The sequence below is a fragment of the Talpa europaea genome (genome assembly GCF_964194135.1).
Source record: "Talpa europaea genome assembly, chromosome: 2".
NCBI lineage: Eukaryota > Metazoa > Chordata > Mammalia > Eulipotyphla > Talpidae > Talpa > Talpa europaea.
Window position 1 is genome coordinate 142146357 of NC_140068.1, and position 17255 is coordinate 142163611.

Consider the following 17255-nt stretch of genomic DNA (forward strand, 5'->3'; position numbering starts at 1 on the left):
AAAAGAGAAAAATTTATCAGAAAAGTACATTAGGCAATAAATTATATGTATCAGTATACTGCAAATAAACGGCATGGAAAATTATCTGTTAGAAGCTAATTATTAAACAGTTTGGCCCACTTGACAATGGGAGACAACTTATTGAGCATGCCTGACAAGCATTACAATACAATAATTATAGTAGGTCCTTCTATTTTGTTTTCTCTTGAAGTTTCTTGGGAAAGTTTTTAAATGAAGCTATTTGAGTTAAGGAATTTCTAGGTAGAAAAAGTTCTGATAGCGGAGCAGCAGCTGGTCTCCAGCTGAAGGCCATGTGAATAGAATAGTCTTTTGATGCTGAGGCTTTAGCTGATAGGGATGTACTGGCGGCTATCCACTGTTTTAAATAATTGTCTAGCTGAAATAATAAGTTTTAGTATTAGGTCTGGTTTTTTATCTATTAACCTTGAAGGCTACCATCTAGCTGGGACCTGTAGGAGCCAGTCGTCTATGGGAACATAATACACTAATTGTTTCTGCTTTACACATGATAATGTATTTTTCTTTTTATTACTAATAATGAATAAATAAAGACCTGCTGAGTCATTCAGCAGAAGATACTAGCACCTCACCAAGTGTCAGTGTCTCCTCATTCTACCTCATCCCCTTCCCCTCAGTCCTTTCATTTTCGCTGACGCCGTCTCATCCTTTCAGGAACCCCTGACATGACATTTTGCCGGAGGCTGGTCCCCGGCATCACTCACCTGAAGTTTTGGGCCGAGGTTTTGCCCCGGAAATTACATGCACAGAAAGAGAACATACTGTATTTTCTTACTAAAGCAGAAAAGACATCTACTGAATTTCCAACAATGGTATTAACTAAAGGAGGTTGGTTCCTGTCAACCTCAGTTAAGTGATAAAGGAGAAATGCTGTTCCCACTTCACAACAACCACTTTATTCCACACAGCTCGTGGAGCAGCAGCTCTGTGTGTTTGGGAAGATGTGAGGACAGAGGTTACTGAATATCTTATCCTGAAAGGAGCACGCCCTATTATCCCACTTTGGCATAAAAATTATTTGGGGCCAAAGGCAGTTGTGTAAAAAAATGTACAAGAGAAGCTCTTGGTCCTCCCCTTGTTTGCCAAAGAGGAAGGATAGAAGTGAATTACCAGAGACACATCTAGACCCTGAGGCAGCACTACAGGCATCCACATAACGAGCAGGTTACACTAGCCCTTGTCTTCCATCACTTGCCCCATATCTTTGCCTTCCCATCATTCCCCACCTAGAAATTCATCTCTCTTTACCTGTCACTTCTCTACAAATCTACTTCTCATTAGTTAGCTTCTCCATGAGCTTCAGTTCTAAACACCACCTGTGTTCCTAGTCTCTGAGTTCCTGTGAGTAATAGGGGTGAGCATGCGTCCAGGAAACTTCCTGCTTCTCCTTCCTCTTCGCTGCTACTCTATTCACACCACGTCTCTTCACTCTGCTCTCCTGATGTGTGTATTTTCTCCATCGACCTGTATCTTACAGTCCAATTCAAATCTGATATAATGGAGTTCCAACAGAGCCCCGAACCCCAAGTTATGGGCTTAGTGCCACACAGTCTCCAACCCCAGCCAACCTCACACCTCTCACAAGCCCACATTGTCACCTGTGCTTCTGACTAACTGGCTATGAATCAAAGGTGCCTTTGACTTCCTCTTCCAGTTCCATCATTTGCTAGAAACGTTCACAGAACTGAGGGAGATACTGGGTGTTGGAAAAGTCATGATGCATATTTGCAGCTGATTGTCTTAGAAAATATGTCATGACTTTTCCGACACCCCAGTACCTTCTTAACGAGCTTACTGTTGCAGGCGGTGGTGACTATGGGAGCACTTTCTTGTTCAGATTCTGAGAAGATTCATGAGAGCTCCTGGGAGTGTGAGACGGGGCCTCCCATTCCCCCTTGAAGCTTCTCCCCACACCCAGGTGCCAGGTCTGTCAGAGTCTCAATTCCATCGTTACTCACTCTCTCTTCTTTGCCCCACTAGAGGCTCCACACCTCAGATTCTGGAGAACTGATTCTCACATCTGCCATTCCTAACCTAGACTAGACCCTCAGGCCCCTGGCATCACCAGCCTGAAGAAGTGTCTGTGGGCTGGTTTTCTGGGACTTTCAAGGTGGGAAGGAATTATCAGACCCTGGAATGGGACGTGCAGAAAACACTGCAGGTCCTTCACCCCAGAAAGTCCCTTCACCAGGAACAAAGAGACGAAGAGATGACTGTTCAGGAAAACGTGTGGTGTGTTGGTGAGCATGTGGTTAAGGGAATATGCTAAAGTCTTTGAGTTTGTCCTGAGTTTCTTATCACAAGGACACTGAGCCAATGTGTCCAATTATCGGAAGCAGGTGTCATCGTCACTCCAGGCCCCAGGCAGGGGCTCGAGGCTGCAATCTGCTCCTTCCCGCTGACTTGTATCTCAGCTGCCCTCCCGCTTTGTCTCTGCCCCCCACCCCAGACCTGGACTCTCTGAGGATGATGGAAATGTGTGGAGTTGGCTGTTTTCTCATGTTGCTACCACTCTGAGCACCTGTTTTAGTGAGATGGACACGCTGGGTCTGATGAAGATACTACATGGATATTAAAATAAGTTTTCCCACCTTCCAATGCAGAGCCTGACTTATATCCAATTTCTCATTTTACTTCTAAGAGAACAAGTGATACCACCAACTGGGCCTCAGTTTGCTAAAGTGTAACATTGGGACTGTGTTCTCAGGCGGTTGTGACAAGTGCTCAGGCATAAAGCTCGAGTCATAAAATAAGACATGGGCCTTTGGGTGGGGTTAACTCCTTTTTTTAAAAAAAAAAGATTTATTTATTCATTTACACAAGAACCAGGGTACAGGCCAGGAGACCAGGAGGGTGAGAGGATTCACCAGAGACAGAGTGGGGAACAGAACAGGTAAACTGACGAAATACACTGCTGAGGGGAGCAGCGGGTACCACAGGAGAGGTCTGCTGCTCCATGTGGGACCCTTGCCGGCCGGCTGGAGTTGAACCGGTGCTACAGAGGCTGGGACAGCTTCACAGCACAGTGCTCAACTGCCTGTGCCACCAGGAGAGGCCCCTGAACGAATTTTTTAAGTTCCAAGTTAAACTCCTATCAGTGGAAACTAAGGCACAGGAAATAAATGTACAGGAATGGAATTAATGACTGATGAAACATTGCAAAACAATTTCTAATTTTCCCTCTATTTTTCGTTACAGTGGCAATGAATTATTAGTTTTTAATTTCCTTATCTGAATGACTATCAATTTTTTTGTTGTTGGTATTCAGAATCTAAATGCTGACAGGAACAGCATTTCCTGTGAGCATTCTATGCTTGGCCTTTCCGGGGAGGGATACCACACCTAAGTGGGGCCTGCAGGACCCTAGAGGGGGGATGAGCTTGGGGAGATTCCGAGTGCATTCAGAGCGGGAAGGTGGGGTCTCTCACTCTCCAGTGCTCTGAGACTCCAGAAGTGGGTCGGGACACTGGGCCTCTGGGAATAACAAACAACACTGGGGTTTCCTGTGTAGCAGAGGCAAGAAAGCCTTTTCCTTTACTCATCAGAGGTTCTGCAGGGAGAGCCTCATAAGGTCAACTAATAAAAGAGAGATGAGGGAGAAAGCGTTTGAACATGTGCTGTGATGTAAGTGTTCAACAGGCGCACAATAGTCTTTGTGCTAAAGTTACAGATGCACGTGTGTGCAGGGGAAGCTCTCTTCTCCCTGCCCCTGCTCAGATGAACCCCCTTGGATGACAAGTCCCAGTAGCCCCCGAACTGGACTTCCTAACAAAAGGCACTGCTGGGAACAAGGGGTGCTGAGTGGCCCCCTGGGTCTATATCACACAGAAGCAGGCGGCCCCTCTCCCTCTTTCTTCTACCCCTTCAACTTGCCCCATGGACTTGGAGGGGAGGTGCCTGGAAGACACATCTGGGTGACAGATTCCTGCGAGGCTGCGCCTCCTCCTTGGCGGGCACAATAGCAGTCATTACCTCGATGTGCTGTATTTTGTATCATCCTCCCCCCTCTTCTATCCCAGTTCTCTGGGAACTGCCAAGCCCCTTCCTATGGTTCCTCCACAGAAGAAAACATGCAGCAGGCTTTTGGGTCAACCTTGTTTGGCTGGGCATTTGCTGTGAAGACATGGGGTATACTCTTTAAAAAAAAAAGATTTATTTACTTATGCATACAAGAACTGGGGTACAGGCCAGAGGTGTAGGGGGTAGGAGGACTCACCAGAGACAGAGCGGGGAACAGAACAGGCAGACAGACAGAAACACACTGCTGAGGGGAGCAGCGAATGAGACAGGAGAGGTCTGCTGCGCATGTGGGTATCTCCCTGGCCGGGGTAGAACTCATGCTGCAGTGGCTGCGGACAGCTTCCTAGGTTGCATCTTATCCCCTTGCACCACCAGGGAGGCCACATGGGGTATACTCTTAAGAATATCCTTTATTCTCTTTTTTCTCTATGCACATTAATTCTAGTATGTATTATCCACACTGCCTGCTTTCTTTGCTTTTGTGCAACATACAACAGCACCCCATTTAGAGCATGCATGTCCTAATAGGTTGGGGCCTATGGGTGCCCTCAGTCACACATAACACCACAAGTCACCAAACTAAGACTTAGTGTGTATGTTTATGGCAGTTTTAGTCTCTCCAGGAACATAACCTGACCCAGTCAGTCTGCTATATCCAAAACAAGATAACAGGTGCCTGGATGACACCTCCCTGCCACTGGAAAGATCACCTTGCCTGAAACAAGCCACTTTTCTCATCTCCTCCCCTCCTGTCTCCACAGCTTCCATTTTGTACAGCTGCTGGGCGTTCTCTGCCTGTTCATGGGATGCCTAACACATGATTCCTTCATGAATCAACTAGTTGCTTAATTTTACTAGGTTGCATTACTGGCACAGAGCTCCAAAAAGACCTTTAATTTCCTATGTGAGGGGAGCAGTAGAAGCAGCTTTTTTATTTTTTTTTAAAGATTTATTTATTTATACAAGCACTGGGTACAGCCAGAAGCGCGGGAGGGTGAAAGAATTCACCAGAGCCAGAGCAGGGGAGCAGAGCAGGCAGAAGGACTGAAATACACTGCTGAGGGGAGCAGTGTGCGCGGCAGGAGAGCTCTGTGCACCATGTGGGACCTTCGCCGGTGGCCAGGGTTCGAACCAGCACTGCAGAGACTACGGGCAGCTTAGCAGTCCAGCACTCAACTGCTGCGCCACCAGGGGAGGCCCAGCCTTTCTATTTTAATACTTAGTCTTTGACTATGGTTCCTGACACAGCTGCTGAATCCCTAGAATTTCCTTGCTGATGCAGGATTTTCTATTCTCATCAAGTGACTTGATGGACTTTCAGATGTATTCAGGAGGGAGGCTGCTCTCCGCAAATGTAAAGAGAGAAGAACCTTGGAACTTTCAACCTCAAACACCCCCATGCTCCAGGAGAGACGAAGTACTAGAAACTGAGTTAATGATCAAGCTTTTAGAATGAAGTCTATGGAGAGAGCCATAACATGGGGGCTTACAGAGCTTCTGGGTCCGCGAACACACCCACAACTGGGAAGGAGAACCTGATTCTACTGGGACAGCAGCTCCATGCAGGGAACACTGTGGAGCCCTTTCTTTCCTCTGGGTGTTCTGTCCGCTCACACCTTTTATTCTGTCATACTTGAGTCATCCAAGGGTTTCCTTGAGTGCCTTGAGCTGTGCTAGCAAATGATCAGGCCCGAAGAGGGGGCCTGGGCACCTGCTTATGGCCTGTCCTTCAGGAGCACAGAGGTCACCACACGTGACTGGTGTTTGGGGGGAACAGCCTTGCTGGACTGAGCCCTTTGTGGGGCCTGCTGCAACCTCAGTTCTTTCAATTCAACTGCAGGACACCCGACCTGATGGGGAAAACCACACACATCTGGTGTAAGACAGGAATAGTGTGTGGTAGTGACAGCAGAGACAGAGCTTTTCCTAAACACAGGTGTCTCCTGCATCCATGGGGAGTCCTGGGGTGATACAGGAAGTCCAAGGGGTGACACAGCATGGGCTGAGAGAGGATCTTTACTATGGAACAGTGTAAGGTTTTGTTTTGTTTTATAGTTAACAAGACAAAGAAAAATGACTTTGTACATGGGAAATTATAGGAAGGCAAATAGATGGGGATATGTGGTAGACAAGGTTTAGTTACAGGGTTGTAATGTGGATTCTTTTAGTGTGGCCTCTGGATTGATAAAGTTCTAGATTTCTCTGGTGACAACTTCTGTGTTCTCTCAGAGAGATTAGGAACGTAATACAAACTTATGTTCCCTGTTTGGCAGTGGGGGGGTGGGGGGAGCAGAGCTTTTCTTTATGACTTTTCCCAGCTACCTTCGACATAATCCATCTGCCTAAGTGGTAAAACGGTCCATTCTGCAACCCTTCACTTGCTTACAGCCCAGCCTCATTAGCATGACTGGGAGACCATTTGTTGCTGGGAGTGCAGCTGATAGTAGGAATTATTCTCTTTTACTGAGTGGTTGCACCTGCTATCTCTACCTCATGAACCACTTCGTGGTGAGAGCAAGCAGAAGACTTCAATGTCAATGAACACTGACTTTCTATATGAACTGCACATTATCATAACTTTTAATAATTTGGTGACATTTGGTCATCATTAATGCTGCTTGGGATTAGGCTAATTACACCATGGTGCTCTACTTGCCCAACTCAGGTTGGATAATTTAGGTGAGAAAGGAAATGGATCTATTTATTTTTTATTTTATTTTTAAATATCTTGTTTTATATCATTCTTACATCATTTTTCATTTTTGCACAATGTATGCATTTTCATTTTGGTTATATTCCCCATACAATTACACTTCCCCTTATTTTGACCCTAATCCTTCCTCTCCCCGCCCCTTCCTCCCCCCTTTATTGTGTCTCTGGTTTATAGTTGCTTGTTGATTTTGATTTTTACTTTGTATTAATTAGTCTTTTTCCCGGTCCCTTGTTTAGGTTTTCTAGATTCCTGCTATGAGTGAGACCATCAGTTACTTTTCTTTTTCTTTCTGTCTTATTTCACTGAGCATGATCCCTTCTAGCTCCATCCATGTTGCTGCAAACTGGATGTTTATCTTTTTTGATTGCTGAGTAATATTCCATGGTGTATATGTACCACATCTTTCTGATCCAGTCATCTATTTTTGGGCATTTGGGTTGTTTCCCTAGCTTAGCTATTGTAAATAGTGCTGCTATGAACATGGGGGTGCCGGTGCCCTTTGGAATTAATGTTTCTGTGTCATTTGGGTAAATACCTAGGAGTGGAATTGCTGGATCATATGGAAGCTCTATCTTTAGTAGGTTGAGGAATCTCCACACAGCTCTCCATAGTAGTTGGATCCGTTTGCACTCCCACCAGCAGTGCAGGATAGTTCCTTTTCTCCATATCCTTGACAACATTTGTTGTTGCTCAACCGTTGTGCCACAGGGGAGGCCCTGTTCCTGCTCTTTTATGTAACTGACAGACAACTGCAGCTTCACCCCATGCCCACATGTGATTTCACGTGATATCAAGAAACTGGGAGCACTCAGCCCCAGAGAGATCCTATGTGTCACAAAGAATGGGGGAAGAGATACAGAATGAGCTAAAGTATGCTCAGTGCTGGGTGACTCTTGTGGTATATGAAATGATCAATGTGATTAAAAAACAATGTCAGGGCCTCCCCTGGTGATACAGCGGTTGAGCGCTGGGCTGTGAATCTGCCCACAGCCACTGCAGCACAGGTTCAATCCCCAGCAGCCAGCAAGGGTCCCACATGTTGTGCAGACCTCCCTGCCACGCCCACTTCTCCCCTCAGCAGTGTATTTCATCATTCTGCCTGCTCTGTTCCCTGCACTGGCTCTGGTGAATTCTCTCACGCTCCTGCACTTCTGACTGTACCCAGTACTTGTATAAATAAATAAATAAATTTTTAATTAAAAAAAATGTCACATCATCATCTTCATCATCACCATCTCCATCTCTGAGAAGCCAAGAAGCAGAACTACCCCGAGTGGATGGAGACACTGGCCTCCCCAAAGCCTTTGCTCTCCCAGGTAGGACAACTAGGAATCATGGAGAATACAGCAGATAAACCCTTCCCAACCACCCTACTGCTCAGACAAGGGCTCCTGGAAATCAGATCTCTGAACCCACTCGCGCAATGGCAAGGAAGATGGATGATCACTGGTATTATCGTGACTTTTCCCCAAGAAAGGGTGATCATCTACATCATTTTTAGTTTTTATATTCATTCATTCAATGCAGATTTATTGAGAGGTCACTGAAAGCTCAGCACTGTTTTAGTTATAATGGGAAAGAGAAGTGAAAAATCAGATAAAACTGTGGTCCTCACACATTTCTTTTTTAAAAAAAAGATTTTATTTTTGCATAGAAAACCTGGGGTGGAGGCCAGAGGTGTGGGGGTGAGGGGTGAGAGGATTTACCTGAGACAGTGGGGAGCAAATCAGGCAGATCTACTGAAATACACTCCTGAGGGGAGCAGCGGGTGAGACAGGAGAGGTCTGCTGCGCCATGTGGGTAGCTCCTTAGCCAGGTATCAAACTCAGGCTGCAGCAGTGATAGTGCTGAGACTTAATCCCTAGGCCACCAGGGAGCTCCATTTCTATTACATTCTCTAGGATGATAGTTCCCACAAGGAAATGTTTCTCATTTCTTTACTGATCTGGTGGAGGCAGGAATAATGGAGAAGAACGATAAATCCTGAAAAAGGGCCGCAGAGTATCAGAGAAGGAGTCCACTGGGAAGGTGAAGATGTGGGAACCAGTCGGCATGTTGTAAAAGGACACGCGTCCAGCCTCATAGTCCAAAAAAACCCCCACAATCCGGGGCTGCTCATGTAGACAGAGAGATACTGAAGTCTCCATCCGGGCAGTGCAGCCTTCTGGTCTCCTCCACCTGATCACCCAGAATCCAGATTCCGGCTCCGGCTTCACATTCCTGTCTCTGGGCACATCTTCCAAGCAAACTCCTAAGTCCCACCCAGTTCCCTGTCCCACGTCCACTTCAAAGTAATGTCGTCCTGAGGTGAAGCCCTCAGAGCCCAGGACACAGGGTAAGGCCAGAAATCTCCTAGAATTGTAATACTTCTTCTGGGAGCCTCCATGGGTCACTCTTCGCCCATCCTCAGACAGAATGAGATTATTATGAGCTGTCTCTGGATCCAGAGTCACATCCACTGAAAAATTAAACAAAAAACAAAAGGAACACATTTTCACAATGACAACTGTTTACCTTAAATAAAACCAGCCGGTGTGCGAATGCAAGCTTGTTTCCTACTAGCTGTGTGAGGCATTCTCTGAAGCTCATTTCAATATAAAGCACGACCATATGCATCACAAGAATGGCGGGGAAGATACTGAATGATCTGTGCTTGCTGAAATTTCTGGTATAGTCACGGATGAATGGGATAAAAGATAAAGTATCATCATCTTCATCACCATCACCATCTTCGTCTGTCAGAGAAGCCAAGGACCAGAACTACCAAGAGTGGACAGAGACGCTGTCCTCCCCAAAGCCCTTGCTCTCCAGGTAGGACAACGAGGAATCACAGTGTTTACAGCAGACAAGCCTTTCCCATCTTTACTAATGACCACCCACACCAAGGATCGGAAAGGAAAATAACACGACAAACATCATAGCTTCTTACTGAAGTCTCAGGACACACGCCAGCCCCATGGCTGTATGTGGAAGCTCTCTGTCTTGCTTCAGATAATGTTCCCTAGGGATTAGCATAAAGAAAGAACTCCACACCAACATAACAAACCTAATAACTACAGTCAAGTAAAAGAGAAGCAAATATGATAAACTGTTGTGTGATTGGTGATTGGCCTTCGGGCTAACATTTAAATGAAAAGTGATGAGGGTATTTTAGCAAGGGAGTTAACCATGCACTGTGTTCCTGGATTAAACACTGAGTAGCTGGACTGTGGCAATAAGGAAAATCAAGTTGCAGAAACATTTCTGGGCCTCTCTTTTTTCCTTTCAGGCCAGAGCTTACTTTTGTCCACTCTCTGTCCCCAGGAAGGCTGACCCTGGTGGACACATAGACCAGGCTCCCTTTGCTAACATCTGTTTGCTTCAGTCAATGGGAAGCACTAGAGGAAAACAGAGGACTAAGAGCTTGCCTTGTGGATTAGGAGCATAATCAAATTAGGTAACAAATCAATATTTAAAGACACAAATATGCACACACATACATAGGCATGTGTGTATATATAGTCTAAATATTAGGCAATAGACATAATTCTACACCATAATATGAAGCTATAGAGACCTGAACACTAACAAACACCCATAAAAAAATTATACAATGAAACTTTTCATTGAAGACATTTCAGGATAATTGTCTTTATGTGTGTGTTTTAGGAAAATAGATGCTGAAAACCACTACAGGACATATCAAATTTAAATTAGAAAAAAGAGAAACCCAGCAAGAGTTATCTACTAAGGAAAAAAATAGAAATTTAACAATAATCAATGAAAAAACAAAAAGAAAGCAACAGAGAGAGAAGACAAAAGGAGCTTCTTAGATATACTTCCAATAAATATAATCAAGGAGACAAAATAGAAGGCCAAATGAGTAAAGATACTTAAAAAACTTAAAATTTAGAGAATTTAGGGTCTCCCCGGTGGAGCAGCGGTCGAGCGCTGGGTTGTGAAGCTGCCTGCAGCTTCTGCAGCGCCGGTTCGATCCCCGGCCACGGGGCGAGGGTCCCACATGGTGCGCAGACCTCTCCTGCCGCCCGCTGCTCCCCTCAGCAGTGTACTTCGTCACTCTGCCTGGTCTGTTCCCGCTCTGGCTCTGGTGAATTCTCTCACCCTCCCGCGCCTCTGACTGTACCCCCTGATGTATAAATAAATAAAATAAATCTTTAAAAAAAAATAAAAGGGAAATTCTGATGTACTTTTAAAAAAAATTTAGAGAATTTAGAGTAATCTTTTTACCATTCATAAAGTTTTCACTACTCATAAAATTGACAAAATGAATAAATTTAAATAAAATTACTTCCTATAAAACTCACCCAAAAGCAAAAACAAGTGCAAACCATGAGAGAAAGGATCATGGGCTTTAAATCTACACACAGATCATAAAGCAGAGATATAAAGCAAAGAAAAACGGACCTTGCCTTTTTCTTAAAAAAAAATCCCTACCATTCAAGATACTGAAAATACCCATAATGCATCACCACAGTCCACTGTGCCCCCTCCCCATTTAGTGCTCTCTAAGAAGAGTTATGCTAATACATGGAGGGGGGGCGGTTTCCAAAATACGAACAAGGTAATCCTACATTGCCGCAGAAACAAATATATTGAATACAAGCAATGTCAAACCAAATGTTCTAAAGAAAAGAGAATTACAGGTGTTACGCTCACTGTGAAGAAATAATCGGCCATGGTGGGAGGCTGATGTGCAAGATGACGAGTGGCAGCTCCTAGAATCTGAAGGCACTTTCAGCCAACAACCAGCAAGAGCCAGGTCCTATAACCATCAAGCCCTATAATCATAAAGAAGTGAAGACTGCCAAGAACCAGAGGGCAACTGCAAGATGATACCCCAGGTTAGCCACCAGACAAGCAGCAGCTCAGTCAATACCATAAGTACCTTTTCTGACACCCACATGGGCTGGCCCAAATTTCTGACATATGATACAAAGAGACAGTAAGTTTGAAGCCACTAAATGAGTTTGCAGCAATATAACTCCAACAGTCATTAAATCATTCTGGTTATGCTTGATCTGGCAGACAAATGAGTTATGGAAATCAATTTTCAGAATTTTTGAATTTTGGCTGAGACAGTTGAAAATGTCATCTCGGTCAAGGTCCTAAAACTATTTCCTTCTCAGTCCATCATACTCGTCTAGTTTTGCATTCTTCTCAGACTTACCCGAAATATTAACAATGAACTTTATGTTCCTGACACTGTCCTAATCTCCTTACCCAGGTGGATGCACTTCCTGTTTATGACAACAGAAAACGTAAAACTGTTAATATTTTCATTTCCCTGATGAGGCAAACAAGGAGGTGACTTGCCTGGGCTGACACAGCTCAGAAATGGGAGAGCAGGAGACTGAGAAGTGCACAGATCCCCAGCAAGCACTGGAGCACCCTAAAGCAGGAGCGTGTGGGGCTCCAGGGAAACAGTACCTGTCTGGCCCACAGATGGGAGAAGAACGTGGTTAACACTGAAGTTAACTTCCACCCCCAGCACTGAAAAATCCCTGACTTTCCATACCTTGGTAGGTCTTTAATATTTTCCTCATAACACAGTAGAGCTCAGAAATGTCGCAGTCAGTATGAATTTCCAAAGATACGGCCTCTGGGACTTCCAGCTTCATAGCTGAACTCCTAGACACAGCAGAGCACAGAGACTTCTTCAGTGGGACATTCCATGAAGCTTCTGTACCAACACCCCTTCCCCCTGTACTCACATACAACTTACCTGTTCAGGGTGTCTTTCACGCCCTACAGAGAAACAGGGACAAAAGGTGAGTTTGGAAATATCCACAATTCATGGGGTTTGACATGTGGGGCGTTCTCTATACACTCCATCTAAAGCAGAGTGAGCCCCACCTTGATACTGATAGATTCCCAGGTCAGATGAGTCCCATTCTGATCCCTAGATCTAGAGCACGGCAGCCAAAGGGATCTACGTGAGCCCAGTAACCCTCTTGCTATGCACTGTGATCACAGCAGCGTGGGAGCTGCTCGAGGACGGCTGGCAGATCCTGCGCTCCCTCTTCAAGACTTGCTTCAGGGACTCCCCTGGTGGCGCAGGTGGTTGAGCACAGCGCTGTGAAGCTGTCTGCAGCCTTGGCAGTGCTGGTTTGATCCCGGCCAGCGGCGAGGGTCCAACATGGTGCAACAGACCTCTCTCCTCTCTTGCCTGAAGCTCCCCTCAGCAGTCTTTTTGGCCAGTCTGCCTGTTCTGTTCCCAGCTCAGTCTCTGGTGAATCCTCTCACCCTCCCGTGCATATGGCCTGTACCCAGTTCTTGTATAAATCAATATTAAAAAAAAAAAAAGCTGCTTTCAGGGACTTAACTGCTTCAGATGAGTCTACATTAGCTATCACTATTCACACAGGCCTTTCCTTAGTGAGGAATCCATGCACAGCTGATGAGAATGGGCCACAGCAGGGGTGGCAGGTGTTCCATGCAGAAGGAGCAAGTCAGGTGACGTTGTCAACCTTACAGTGTGGTCTCTTGTTCTACAGTGGCAACTAAAATAAACAGCTCCAGCAATTAATGGTTTTGGGGTGGATCCCATATGCAGCTGAAGGAAGGTACAATTAGAGCTCATGGGGCAGGTGATCCACATGAAACCAGGGAAAATGTCATCTGTCTTGGGGGCCTCGGTTTATTATCCTACAATCATGCAGAAAGTCCTTAAGCAGACAGATCGACACTGAGGCTCCTGTGCACATGGGACAGAGGCAACAGGATAGCCCGTGGCTCCATCTGCCCAAGGAACACACCAAATATATCCAGACTGGGTGTGTTTTCTCAGATTCATGTAAAAAAACAACCTCTAGGCTAGGAAGGCCAACCTGCAGATATTGGTGTATATTAAAAAGAAACACTCTGTTAAAATATGACTCGGTAATGTCATGCTTTACAGCAAAACAGGCAGACCTTGCATTTTCCCTAAACTTCCACACCTTACTCCCCTTAATACCTCAGGAACAGACACCTCTTCATCTTCCCAGGGCACAGCCTCACCTGCAGCAGACTATGGGCTGGGGCCTGACATTTCTTCTCTAGTTCCAGGATGTGGCTCTTGAGTTCTCTGCTCTGCTTGTTCACACTGGCTTCACTGTCCTGCAGCCTTTTGAGAGTCTGACATTTTTCCATCTCCAGTCTCGCCAGAAGAGAATTCCTGTCTTCGTAAAGGAAGTTATAGAGATTCTGAAAGCTAGACTTGATTTTCTCTTTCTGAAGCTGCACCTCCTCCTAGAATCAAGAAAGGATACTCAGAAGTTGGAAACAAAACAAAATTCAAGTAGAATTAAAGAAGCAAAATGTGGTAAACAAATACAGTGAGAAACTGTTCGGTCATATAAGATGCATGAAACTCTGGTACATGGTAAATCATGGATAAATCTTGAAGGCATTATCGGTGAAGAAGTCAGAGAAAAATGGCAACAATTTTATGATTGTACTTACAGAGGTACTTAGTCAAATTTGGAAAAAAAAGTAGAAGGCTGGGGACACGGGGGAGGAGGGACAACAGGGACATTGTTTACTGGGGTAGAGCTTCAGGCTGAAGGAGGAACTAGTTCTGCAGATGGAGAGTGGACACGGGGCTCCACAATGTAAAGTCATGCCAAGAAACTGAACACATAGGATGCTGACATGGTAAATTTCATGATCTATTTATTTTAAAAGACGCACACACTTAAAAAAAAAAAAGGTTTTGGGCCTCCCTGGTGGCGCAGCCAGTTGAGTGCAGTGCTGTGAAACTGCCCGCAGCCTCTGCAGTGCTAGTTCGAACCCCGCCCGCCTCAGAGCAACCCAAATGGTGAATGACCTCTCCTGTCTCGCCTTAGCAGTCTATTTCGTCAGTCTGCCTATTTTGTTCCCTGCTCTGTCTCTGGTGAATCCTTTCACCCTCCCACACAACTGGCCTATACCCCGTTCTTGTACAAATAAGATCTTTAAAAAATAAATAAATAAAACATGAGGTTTTGTTCAGTTTATAAGCTGCTTTGCTGTGACATTTTTTCCTGATGAGACATTTGAGGAGAGTGTGCATGTCCCTGCTGCAGAGCATACCCAGGAGCAGGCACGCAGGTGTGGGAGAGGCTGTCACAATTCTCTCTCATCACCTGATTAATTTTCTTCTTCATTCAAGATTTAAGAGAACAGTGCTAGATAATTTCAGTGTGGAGCAGAGCCAAGGTCAAACATTCTTATAAATCTAGTTTGTTGGGGGGGATAAAAATGCTATCATAGATTTTTGTGGTGCAAAAGCTATGATGAACGTCAACAATTCTGAGTGTAAGACACCCAGGTGGTAGGTGATGTCAATGTACTCACCCTGAGAGTTCTTGCTGGCAGAATTTGAGCACAGTTACTTGAAATATTCATTCATTCATTCATTCATACATTCATTCACCAAACCTGTGTCCATTCAATCCTCCTTATGTATGAGACTGACAGAAACCAATTGATTTATCTTGTGGGACTCACTTTACATTTTGGAGACAAATTGCAATTTCCATCGATGTTTTCTCAGTTCATAAAATGTTTCAGGGATGTGATGTGATAGAAGGGAAACTGATGAGGATGAAGTGGAACTTTTGTGCAGGAGACACATACAGGACTGCTGGACTCTGACACTGACTTGATTTCCCTTCTATATTTGTAACAATGGAAGTTTTCACTACCCGAGATTCCAGAAAGGAAGGAGGTATGACTGTCCTTTGGGAGCTCAAATTTAACATCCACACACAAAGGATCAAGACAATGGCTTGAAGATACCACCAAGGGAGGAATAACTAACCACTCTGTGGGCTGAGTGCCTGAGGGATGACATCAGTATTTCTGGAAGGCATAGGTCTCTGATGTAGGACACCGGTCAGACATAGAAAGTCTTAAAGAAACACAGCCTGCAGTCAAAACACAATCTGTTCTCACAGCAGCTCTATCCTCATCATCAGTCTCATAAAGCTCTGTAGTATAATGTCACCTGGACCGCCCATTTTCAGTGCTCACAAAGAGTATTTCTTCTTTGGGTGTCATCTATTTGTTCTGGTCTAGTGAGAATAAACCTTCAAGTGTTTTGCTGAGTGGTCCCTTCTGGATATTCTCTAGGGTGGAAAATAGCATGAGAAAAATAACCTCAAATTCTTACCTCCCATTCACCTATTTGTCTTCTTATGGTCGTCGTTATACTCTTACATTCGTCTTCCTGTTTCCTTAGTTTTGCCAAAGCATCCTGGATCTTTGTCTGATAAAAATTGGGTGAAGAAAGAAAGTGTAGTCAATTGGACAAATTCTTAAGGATCTGTCACTATAGTCTCACCCAGGGATGATGCACATAGAACAAGGTAGCAACCATCTCAAAGACTATCTCAAAATTTCTAATATAGTGTAAGCGGTATGTGTTCATCAAGACCCCCAAGAAGCTTCCCAGATATAACTCCCGACAATGACAGGCAGAAACCCACCATACAGGATTGTAAGAATTCTTCTTTTGCTGATTAGTTTATCCTACCAGACTGCAGAATAAATAAAACGTGGTGGGTCTCTGACCCTGTTTTCAGAATCTGTGACACGGCCTCTCACATTGTGGTTTCTCAAATTGTGCACACACAGGAAGATAAAACAGGCCTTTGTGGGTCTGAGCAAGTGTATTCTGCATCAGTGGGTCATCAGGGCAAGTGTGAATAGGGATGAGACTCTAAAGGCAAGGAGCAGTTAAGATTTAATTTAGTGGGGACCCAGGATGCACTATTTTTCAGACAAATGAGATGTAAAAAGCCTTGTTTCCTAATCACAAACTCAGGTTTCAGCCTAAAATAATCACAGATCTGAGGTTAGCCTGAGAGCAGGTGCTGCTGCAGGAGTCCAGGGTGCCCACTCACCCTATAGCAGGGACAGGCGTCTCTGACAAGAACATGGTTGTGTCCTCTGTGCTGGGGGGAGCGCTCACAGCACCAGCAGATGGGCTGCCCAGCATCCTCACAGAACAGGTGGAGCTGCTCCCCGTGTTCCTGACACAGACTCTCATGCTCCATCAACTTGATGGTTTCAATAAGGTTTTCTAGCTGCTTCATGGGGCGAAGACTGTCCTTTTGAAATTTTGTGCGACACAGGGGACAGTCGAACAACATCTGCCGTGGTCTTTCCTCTTGCTCGTTCTCAATGATGCCTTCTAGGCACCCGCGGCAGAAGCTGTGCCCACAGTGGATGCTTGACGGTGCTGTCATCAGCTGCAGGCAGATGGAGCACGTGGCTTCCTCCTTCATCTTCTTCATAGTGGTAGCTAAGTCCATGGCTTTTCCTCAGAATCTCCAATAACAGTTTGGAACCAGAGATGAAGCGGTCTTGAAATCTTTCTGGAGAAGAAATAGTTTGGAATTCAGAAAATGCAAACCCTATTGCTGGGTTTTAGTAAATGGTGTTCCCTATCACAACTGGCCATTAATATGTAAATTAGGGGGCTCCCTGGTGGGGCACCATCACTATGAAGCAATCTGCA

The 17255-nt window shown here is 45.0% G+C and overlaps 1 protein-coding gene across 1 annotated transcript; it reads right to left on the reverse strand.

Annotated features, from left to right (window-relative positions):
• Positions 1-8709: 8709 nt before the first annotated feature.
• On the reverse strand, positions 8710-17031 carry LOC311188406 (E3 ubiquitin-protein ligase TRIM38-like; the record flags this gene model as incomplete). Its single annotated transcript, XM_084259506.1, has 5 exons — positions 8710-9230; positions 12288-12400; positions 12495-12517; positions 13772-14002; positions 16639-17031. The coding sequence occupies 5 exons, from the start codon at positions 17029-17031 to the stop codon at positions 8710-8712; spliced, it is 1281 nt and encodes a 426-aa protein (XP_084115632.1).
• Positions 17032-17255: the final 224 nt, after the last annotated feature.